General features: G+C 39.5%; 2 protein-coding genes and 1 pseudogene across 3 annotated transcripts in view; 1 reads left to right on the forward strand and 2 right to left on the reverse strand.

The window, feature by feature from the left end:
• Nucleotides 1-635: 635 nt before the first annotated feature.
• On the forward strand, nucleotides 636-6,262 carry LOC126789212 (E3 ubiquitin-protein ligase At1g63170-like). Of its 2 annotated transcripts, none has more exons than XM_050515306.1 (5): nucleotides 636-1,340; nucleotides 1,519-1,638; nucleotides 1,732-1,864; nucleotides 2,503-2,667; nucleotides 6,126-6,262. In XM_050515306.1, the coding sequence occupies exons 1-5, from the start codon at nucleotides 775-777 to the stop codon at nucleotides 6,150-6,152; spliced, it is 1,011 nt and encodes a 336-aa protein (XP_050371263.1). In that variant the 5' UTR covers nucleotides 636-774; the 3' UTR covers nucleotides 6,153-6,262. The 2 variants fall into 2 exon arrangements, with proteins under 2 accessions (XP_050371263.1, XP_050371262.1); XM_050515305.1 differs by lacking the exon at nucleotides 6,126-6,262 and adding an exon at nucleotides 3,094-3,520.
• Nucleotides 3,729-5,367, reverse strand: LOC126789213 (glutamate receptor 3.3-like; annotated as a pseudogene).
• An 867-nt stretch (nucleotides 6,263-7,129) lies between the features above and the next one.
• LOC126789210 (glutamate receptor 2.7-like) overlaps nucleotides 7,130-9,824 on the reverse strand; it is a 3,363-nt gene continuing 668 nt past the window's right edge. Inside the window, exons 2-5 of the mRNA XM_050515303.1 lie at nucleotides 8,654-9,824; nucleotides 8,121-8,430; nucleotides 7,642-8,027; nucleotides 7,130-7,543 (exon numbers count right to left, since the gene is read on the reverse strand). The exon at nucleotides 8,654-9,824 is cut by the window's right edge and continues 88 nt beyond it. Of these exons, the coding sequence (XP_050371260.1) occupies nucleotides 7,262-7,543; nucleotides 7,642-8,027; nucleotides 8,121-8,430; nucleotides 8,654-9,824 (2,149 nt within the window). The 3' untranslated portion in view covers nucleotides 7,130-7,261. The remainder of the gene's footprint in view (nucleotides 7,544-7,641; nucleotides 8,028-8,120; nucleotides 8,431-8,653) is intronic.

The following is a 9,824-nucleotide window of genomic DNA, read 5'->3' on the forward strand; positions in this document are numbered from 1 at the left end:
CATGTTTTTGGTGGAACACTTTAGGCATTTGTAATGTCCTTCAATGAATGATCAGATGCCATAATGCAAAGTGATTGCGAAACTCGGTTGGAGGATATGTTATACTTGGGATTTGGAAGATGTTATTCATGAAATCGAATATTTTAAGAAGCTTAATAGCTAAGTTGAGTTGTTGAGTGTGAAATCATTGGAAAATCCTAAGAATCTATCTTGGACAAAATTGAAGATATATATAACAAAGCAGGATAACGGTAAAGACTTCCTAGATCCTAGAAATTAAATAATCGATAAATATAGAATGCTTTAATTACTTATCGTAGTACACCGCCGGATTATTTTGAGAATTCATTCTATGATTTCGGGAAATTTTATGGTGCAGCGTTGCATACTATACATATTTCTAATCCACCATTCATACATCCCACGGACTCCACGTGTATTTTAAGACACCCTCTATCTACCGTCCGATTCAATATGTATGGTATGCAGCGCTGCATCATAGACGAATCTCTATAATTTCTAGCTTATTTGTGTCTTTAATTACTAAAATATTTGAAAAATAACTAAAGAAAAAGAAAAGATATTTTCCTATTTAAATAACAAAGTGGCTTCGTTAATCCCGCGTCCATGTCAACGTTTACGATCGAAGGGACCCCTTTGTTGTTCTTCTCCTCTCTTCAATTTTCATCCCCAAAACCCCCAAAATCTCTCAAACCCTAATCCACCACCCACATATGAATTAGCCTCCGATTTCCCAAACCCTACAAAACAACCATGTTCACCTCAAACCAACACCCCCCTCCTCCCTCCGGCTCCGGCTCCGCCTCCTCGCCGCTCCTCCCCAACTCCCTCACCGACAACCTCATCCGCAGCCGCCGCCTCATCCGCCAGCCCCCTCGCCCTCTCCGCGGCGCCGCCCGCTTCCTCCGCCGCGCCAGCGGCCGCCGCATGCGCCTCCGCGAGCCCTCCGTCCGCGTCCGCGAGTCCGCCGCCGAGCAGCTGGAGGAGCGCCAGAGCGACTGGGCCTACTCCCGGCCCATCGTCGTGCTCGACCTGCTCTGGAACGCCGTGCTGCTCGGAATTGGCCTCGCCGTGCTTTGCCTCAGCTACGAGGAGAGCCCCGAGGTTCCTCTGAGGGTGTGGATCGGCGGGTACGTGCTGCAGTGCGCGGTGCATATGTTCTGTGTTGGCGTGGAGTGCACGCGGCGGCGGCGCGTGGGGGAGGTGGGGCAGGCGGCGGCGGAGGAAGGGAGTCCGAGGTGGGAGAGCTCTTCGGCTTCGGGGAGTGATGAGAGTGAAGATTATGGAATGGAACAGAGCATGGAGTATAGTGCCACAAGGTTGAACCTTTTTCTTTTCTTATTAAAATTTCCAAGCTTGAAATTTCAAACTAAGTACCAACCTTTAGTGTTGTAATTAATGTAATGATATAGTTAGAAGAGTTATAGAGGTAAATCTAATGCTATGATTGTGTTGATAACGAAAATGTAAGTTGATTCTGATTGTGTTTGATGTCAGTTTTGCAAAGAATTTGGAGTCTGCAAACACCATGTTTTCGTTTATATGGTGGATTCTTGGGTTTTACTGGGTGACTGCCGGCGGTGAAAGTTTGACGACTGACTCTCCTCAATTATACTGGTGTGTGTTTCAGCTCAAATTTCGGTTCTTTCGAACCATTTGTGAATGTCAGGCTTTTGTTTTCGCTTACGAGTAGATGTGGATGTTTTGCAGGATTACTATTACTTTTCTGGCTTTGGATGTTGTTTTTGTGGTGATTTGCGTTGCCGTTGCTTCCCTCATTGGTATAGCTGTTTGCTTCTGTCTTCCGTGCATCATTGCCATCTTATATGTCGTAACAGATCAGGTTGGTATTTATGAAAATGTTTGACTTGGTTCCACTAGTTAGTTGATGTTTCTGATAAGTTATTTGTTAGAGTTGGTGAGATCTGTTGCAGTTGATGACGAGGGATTCGTTATTTATTGGTCTCCATTATGAACATAGCTCCTTAGTTGTTCAGTCAAAATAACCTTGGTCTGCAATACAAAGCAAATGAACTTGTATAGGCTAGTGTAAAGTTAGTCAGATTATGTTGAGATGTGTCTGTTGTCTGGTGCAATTCAATGTAGTTAAACTTTTGAATAAAGATTATTGTTAATGTGCTATTGGGATTTTGAATCAAAGTATGCTATGGAAGACATCATGCTGGATGTTGTTTTCTAGCATTGATTTTCACCCTTTTAGATTGATGGTGACTCTCTTCTGTGTCAAATTTGGAGTGACTATCTGAGGATTAGTCTGTGTATGGGCCCTTTGAGTTGTAGCTTTCCAAAGCTTCTTGACTTTTTGCCCAAGTCTTTCCTAACGCAACTACCTCATTAGTTCACTTTTAAAGTCCTTGGTAAAATTTTAATAACAAACTTCTGTGAGTTTCAAGCTTCCACTTTCATGCTTTTAACTATAATACATGCCTAATTTCCTGGTCATGTTTTATTTCTGAACAGGAAGGAGCAACTAAGGAAGAGATTGATCATTTGCCAAAGTACAAGTTTCGCAAGGTGACTGATTTTGAGAAAGTAAATGGTGAAATCCAAGAGTCTTTCGGAGGAATAATAACCGAATGTGACACTGATGCACCAGCAGAACATGCTCTCTCCCAAGAAGATGCTGTAAGTTTCTGACAGAGTTAATTTTCACTACAACGTGATTGTTTTTAGCCTTTACAAAATGATTTCTTTGTCATTTAGCCTGGTAGTTTCAGCACCATCAATAGATGTTTGAATGACACACTTTCTTTTGTATGCTTTTCATACCAGAATCGTTAGCCTTTCTTTCACATGTGATGCCCTTTTTCTCTCACAATTTTGATCTGACATGTGAAATCAGTTTGTATTATCACCCAGAAGGCATGCCATGACATTATTTTATATGGAGTCTGTCCATTTCACACCGTTTCCTGGCTTAGTATTTGGTGCCGAGTTATTTCTGTCTAGTAGGGTAAACATGTAATTTTTTGTTGTTGCCAATCAACAAACAATAATTACAATTTTATGAACATAAATGCTTATGTTGTTAATCCTTGCTATAAATCTCAGGAATGCTGCATCTGCCTTTGTGCCTATGATGATGGAGTTGAACTGCGTGAGCTCCCTTGCCGCCATCATTTTCACTGCACCTGCATAGACAAGTGGTTACAAATCAATGCCACCTGCCCTCTCTGCAAGTTCAACATTTTGAAGTCAGCTGGCCAGAGTAGCAGTGAAGAGGTATGAAAAGATGGGTCTGTAAATTAGTTGGGACCAGAGTATATTTCCTCGCTGTACGTATATATAGTAGACCGTGAACAAGATTTCTCAAGGACCTGGGATCCATTCTGCCGGATGCATCATCAGGGTAGGCTTTGACGTCATAGTATATTCTGTATGGGGGCATGTTTTTGTAATTTTGAATAAAAAAAGGTTTCCATGTAATGCTTCTCAGTTCAATATAAAAGCTACAAAAAATAGCTATGCTTGTCTGATTCTTGGTGTTGTCGTTGTTGTTGTAAATTTGTAATCCAGTGAACGATTGATAGTTTGAAACGCATATATTTATCTGACAAATTGAATGCAAATTACTTTAACCAGACTGCTTTACACTTACTAGTTACCATACGTATTTGCCTATGCAATTAGTATTCATACAACAGACGATGAGCTTCTCCTTGCAGTCACGTAACCTAAGGTATACTTGTCTAATACCAAAGCTTGTTAAGCTCTATTCATTGCCTTAAGATACTTCTTTGCGATATAACTTCTTCAGCCATACGGTAAGAGCTATTAGAAAGCAGAAGGTGGAAGTAGCCACAGATATTACAAAGAGACCCCAAAAGCTCTTGAGGCTCAAGCTTTCTGGCATGTCGTAAGTTGTATTGGTTTGACGCTTGTTTGGAGTCAACCAGCGATCTTCAAGTTTTCTCACTTCTTCATTCTCCAATAGATGCAGAATGACTTTAGAGAAATCCCTAGCTATTGGAGAGCGGCAAGAGACTTTCTGAAATACCTGCGTTGTTAATGTGAACAAAAAAAAAATTTGTTAGCTTCGATGTTACTGTATGCATAAAAGAACAGCGCAAGAATAAGTTGGACAACTTACAAAGCTAAAGCCGCCAAAGCTATAGGTGGGAATGGGATTGGTGAGAGTAAAGCCCTCGTGCTTGTCCATGAATACTTGCGCATATGGCAATTCAAAAAACACAGCAGATAAATGTTTTTTGATGATCTCTTTTGGATTGTAGCGGCTGTTTATAACCACAACAGCACTTCAATTGAAATGAAGAACATTCTCTAGATAATTTCTGACGAATGAATCGTTATCGCAACCAACTAATGAGTTGGTTCTCCTCAACATTTCAATGTCTGTTACATTCAGCCTTAGTCGTTGGATGGTAAGCATTGAAGACAGATTAGCAGTGTAGCTTGAGTTTAAGATCAATACAACAAACAACCACACTATAAACGCTATTCGAGACAAGTTGCTGTAGACCTTTTCTCCTGTAAGTTAATTGAATTTAAACAACAGATCAGAATATTTGGTAATGAACTTGTACATCGTTAGTTTAAAACTGGTACTTACTGTGAGCAAAGAACAGAGATGAGAAGGTGAACCAAGTTGAGAAGGCAATCTGACTCTTAAATGAGCCATTGAACTCTGGACTGAATCGTACCTCAAGAAACCATACTATAAAGGTTGTATAGAGTAAGATGGCACCCACATTTTCCATGTGAAGGGTTTTATGAACATCCATGTCTCCTCCTCATCAGGTATAGCGGTGGTGTTATGGTTGGTGCTGCAAAGGAAATGACCGGCACTTGATCATCATCAGATAGATTTTGACTACATCAGCTACTGTAACTGTTTCCTGCCAAGTTTCCATTCCAAGTATCACTTGCACCTTCTCTTCCTTTATCAAATGTTCAGCTGCAATAAAATTAAATTAATCCATCAGTATAAAACTAAAAAAATTACATTGTAAACTTACTTGTATAGTTGTATGGTGAGTTGGTGACAACTATCATGTATGCTAATTTTACCAGCATGGGCAGCAAGAAAGGGGTCACGGCCAGAATCACGAAAGTGAAGGATTAGCTCATGAGTTTCTGACTGGTTGTTGAAGTTTACAGCTGCAATTTCCATGGCAGCTTTCTGTCGTTTTCCGATACGAGAATTAACATCAATGATTGCTCCAATGTTGGTGACACTTTTTCATCTTCAGCTTCAAATGCATAGGAGGGATTGAGTAGCAAGCAGATGATGAGCAGAGGAAACAAAAGCCTAAGCCTTTGGTAACTATTAGCTGTAGATTGAGAAGACATGACTGGATTTTGATCGTGTACTAGCACAGGTACAGAACCCCGTTATGATATAAAGATATAATATTGGTCCAAGTTATTGCATATATATGATTACAATTTTATGTCTGCGAAAAGGCACTACTGATTCGACGAATAACAGAGGGGAATTTCGATATATATGCTTGAATTGGTCTGCAATGAAAGAGTGGAATTGCTAACAATGGTTGCAGAAGTCGTTGGAGATCAAAATGACTTGGTCATTGGTGGAAAAGCTGTTACTTGGAGATGAAGAGACGACATTCTTTGTGATAGAAATGTGAGGTTCTAATTTGAGTATGAAAGTTCTTGGTGATTTAAACTTCAAAGAGGAACATTCCAGTTGGATTGTCAAATCTCTTGTTGTGTTGAGCTGCCCCCATGATTGACCATTATCTCAGCAACTAGTACAAGAGCAGACTACGTAGCATATGCATGTCTTAGTGATTTTTCCTACCAACGGCGTAGACTTCTGATATTTACATGGCATACTGTGTAGCATCTTGTCAAAATAATCAGGATGTTCTAAGTTTGATCCCGAAGCAAAAAAAGAGTTGGGTATGGAATCATCATGAAAGCAAAAAAGCATGCACCAGCCGGGAATCGAACCCGGGTCTGTACCGTGGCAGGGTACAGAAATGCTTATGATGTTAATTCTTGTTATAAACACCATAATTATTGTTTGCCAAACAACAAACAATAATTATGATTTTATAAGCAGAAATGCTTATGTTGTTAATCCTTGTTATAAATCTCAGGAATGCTGCATCTGCCTTTGTGCCTAGATGATGGAGTTGAACTGCGCGAGCTTCCTTGCCGCCATCATTTTCACTGCACCTGCATAGACAAATGGTTACAAATCAATGCCACCTGCCCTCTCTGCAAGTTCAACATTCTGAAGAGGTATGAAAATGTTAGAACAATTTTCAAATTATAAAGAAAATTGATAAGAAGCAGAGATGTTAACACCGGCCAAAAAGTGTTTGAATTCAATCAAACTATGTGACTTCTGGTATTTGATTAATTATCTTTTGGATATTAAATTCATTGATATTTAATTGTTAGTAAATCAGTAATTCTTATTGAAGAGTTATACTCAAACATGTAGAGTCACTCAGTTTCAAAAGACATAACACATCTCTATATAAAGAGATAATTCTCTGCAGATTTGATACATTCAAACATTGATCCTTTCCTTTCTATAAAATCCCTCTCTTTATTCCTTATTTTCACAGACAAAATCTAGAAATTATAGTGCTGCAGATATAGTTTCTGGTAATTTTGACCCCCTCATAAATTCTTCAATTGAGTGTTAGGTTGATCTTCGTAAGTGCAAGATGACGATCAACATTAGCTAGTTGCTCTTCATTGTATCCATAAGACTTATTTGCATCAACCTTTTTGCACACAAGTAGTGGGAGCAAATATAGTCTAAAAGATAGCGTTGCTACAACGTGCCTTGAAGCATTAAACTCTTTCAAATTACCACAACCCACATACATATATTCCAATTTCTCGAACAGAAAAGAGGCATGAAAAGATGGGCCTGTAAATTAGTTGTGACCAGTCTATTTCCTCGCTGTACGTATATATAATAGTAGACCGTGAACAAGATTTCTCAAGGACCTGGGATCCATTTTGCCGGATGCATCATCAGGGTTGGCTTTGGCGTCAATCGTCATATGATCTTCAGTATAGGGGCATATATTTGTAATATTGAATAAAAAAAAGGTATCCATGTAATGCTTCTCAGTTCAATATAAAAACTACAAAAAATAGCTATGCTTCCTGTTGTGTGATTCTTGGAGTTCTGTCGTTGTGGTTGTAAATTTGTGATCCGGTGAACGATTGATAGTTTGAAACGCATATATTTATCTGACAAATTGAATGCAAATTACTTTAACCAGACAGAGAAGCACACTAGCAAGTTATATAACTTCTTCAGCCAGACGGTAAGAGCTATTAGGAAGCAGAAGGTGGAAGTAGCCACAGATATTACAAAGAGACCCCAAAAGCTCTTGAGACTTAAGCTTTCTGGCATGTCGTAAGTCGTATTGGTTTGACGTTTGTTTGGCGTCAACCAGTAATCTTCAAGTTTTCTCACTTCTTCATTCTCCAATAGATCCAGAATGACCTTAGAGAAATCCCTGGCTATTGGAGAGCCTTTCTGAAATGCCTGCATTGTGAAAAGTGAAAAAAAGAAGAAGGATTTATTAGCTTCGATGTTACCGTATGCATAAAAAGACCAGCACAAGAACAAGTTGGACAACTTACAAAGCTAAAGCCTCCATAGCTGTAGGTGGGACTGGTGAGAGTAAAGCCCTTGTGCTTGTCCATGAATACTCGCGCATATGGCAATTCAAGAAACACAGCAGACAATTTTTTTTGTCTTATCTCTTCTGGATTGTAGCTTCTGTCTATAACCACAACAGCACCAGGATTGAAAAGAAAAATATCCTCTAGATAACTTTTGGCGAATGCTTCGCAACCAACTAATGAGTTGGTTCTCCTCAACATCTCAATGTCTGTTACATTCGGGCTTAGTCGTTGGATGGTAAGCAGTGAAGACAGTTTAGCAGTGTAGCTTGAGTTTAAGATCAATACAACAAACAACCACACTATAAACGGTATTCGAGTCAAGTTTCTGTAGACCTTTTCTCCTGTTAGTTGAATATAAACAACAGGTCAGAATATTTGGTAATGAACTTGTACACATAGTTAGACTTAACCATATGTTTAAAACTGGTACTTACTGTGAGAAAAAAACAAAGACGAGAAGGTGAACCAAGTTGAAAAAGCAATCTGACTCTTAAATGAGCCATTGAACTCTGGACTGAACGGTGCCTCAAGAAACCATATTATAAAGGTTGTGTAGAGTAAGATGGCACCAGTCACCACCCACATTTGCCATGTGAAGGGTTTCATAAACATCCATGTCTCCTCCTCATAAGATATATCTGGCACAATCATTGCCAAACCAGACTCCATATACGGCTGAGTGAATTCCACTTTGTCGACACGATCATCAAATACAGTTACATCACCAACAATAGCATCGTAAATCTTCAGTTGATGTTTTGATGAACATGAAAAACAGGCAATTTTTATCCATAACACATCAATCATTCACAAATAATTAAAACAGTTTCCAGAATATCGTTAGAGTGTTAGACTAATGCCGAAGTGTGAAAAATACTTATCCTATCTCTATGTAACTTGTAAGTAACAAAGTATAGGCCTTATAAGCACATAGACCTTGAAACAGAAGTACAGATGAAATTGTTACCTTTTTGTGTACCAGTTCTATCAAGTAACTGTAATTGCCTCTGAATTCATGAAATTCATGTGGCAAGGAATAACTCAAATTTCCTACCACCATATTGAAAAGCTGAATGCAGAAACCGTCATATGTGTTCTCCCCCGTGACATTTGTAAATGCAAGGTTGTCAATCGGTATCGCAATTTTCATTTTCTTCTCAAGTGTCGGCATTGCCCAGCCTTTGGAGGAACGCCCTTTTAGTTTTAGGTGCTCAGGCCAAGTTACATTGCCAACATCATCACTACTTCTGTGTTTGCCTGATACTTCAACAAGGTCTTTTGAAAATCCAAACTCTTGTGTCCACAAGTTTAGCTCTTTATCTGTCTTCCCATCCACAATATTTATGATCCTGAATCTCGGAATATCCAGCATTACCTGACCTCCTTTGAGTTGCATTTTCCCACTCAAACCGTTGTAATTGCTCAACATTTTCTCTACTGAATCTTGAAGACTAGTATTAGTATTAGTGTTACTACTTATGGCCTGTGTGATGATTGAAATAATATCATATGCTCGAAGAGCATAGATTCCTGGCTTAGAGTTATCTTCATCTGGATACCTTGTTCTGAATTCATTACGGAAACTGGCATAAGTAGTAGTATTTGTGGCATAATAAGTCTTGATTCCGAGAGTACCTTCCATATCATGGTTGCCCTGAGGGTCAAGCAAACTAGAAATAATCTCTGTGATGATCCAAGCTGAATCTGCTCCTACAAGTCCCACCTTCTTAGCAACTCTAAATAGACCAGTTACTGTTGGCAAAGATGACTGAAGAACTATAAATGCCCGAGACTGTACATTGGGCAACTTAAGCTGCTCCTCAATTTCATCCCAATATGGATCAGACTCATCAGAAAGTCGTGGGAGAACTATACGTTGCTCAATCTTTGCTCCAACATTTCTTAGAGTCTGGGATAAAACAGCTAACCTCCCAATGCCACCACCATAACCATCGTCTTCATAAATTACAACTACCCTTTTCCAGTAGTATGCTGAAACTACATCTCCAATACATTTCATCTGAGCAGCAACATCGCTTCCCATTCTTATCAGGAAAGGCCAACGGCGTTGTATTAGCGGCGGTTGTATGGCTGGTGCTGCAAAGGAAATGACCGGCACTTGATCACCAGATAGATTT

The sequence above is a fragment of the Argentina anserina genome, chromosome 3 (assembly GCF_933775445.1).
Source record: "Argentina anserina chromosome 3, drPotAnse1.1, whole genome shotgun sequence".
NCBI lineage: Eukaryota > Viridiplantae > Streptophyta > Magnoliopsida > Rosales > Rosaceae > Argentina > Argentina anserina.

Bases quoted from the DNA above. Each gene is read 5' to 3' on its own strand.
- LOC126789212 (XM_050515305.1), top strand. From the start codon at position 775: ATGTTCACCTCAAACCAACACCCCCCTCCTCCCTCCGGCTCCGGCTCC. The intron at 1,865-2,502 runs GTTGGTATTTAT...ATTTCTGAACAG, and splicing joins TATATGTCGTAACAGATCAG to GAAGGAGCAACTAAGGAAGA. The intron at 2,668-3,093 runs GTAAGTTTCTGA...TATAAATCTCAG, and splicing joins CTCTCTCCCAAGAAGATGCT to GAATGCTGCATCTGCCTTTG.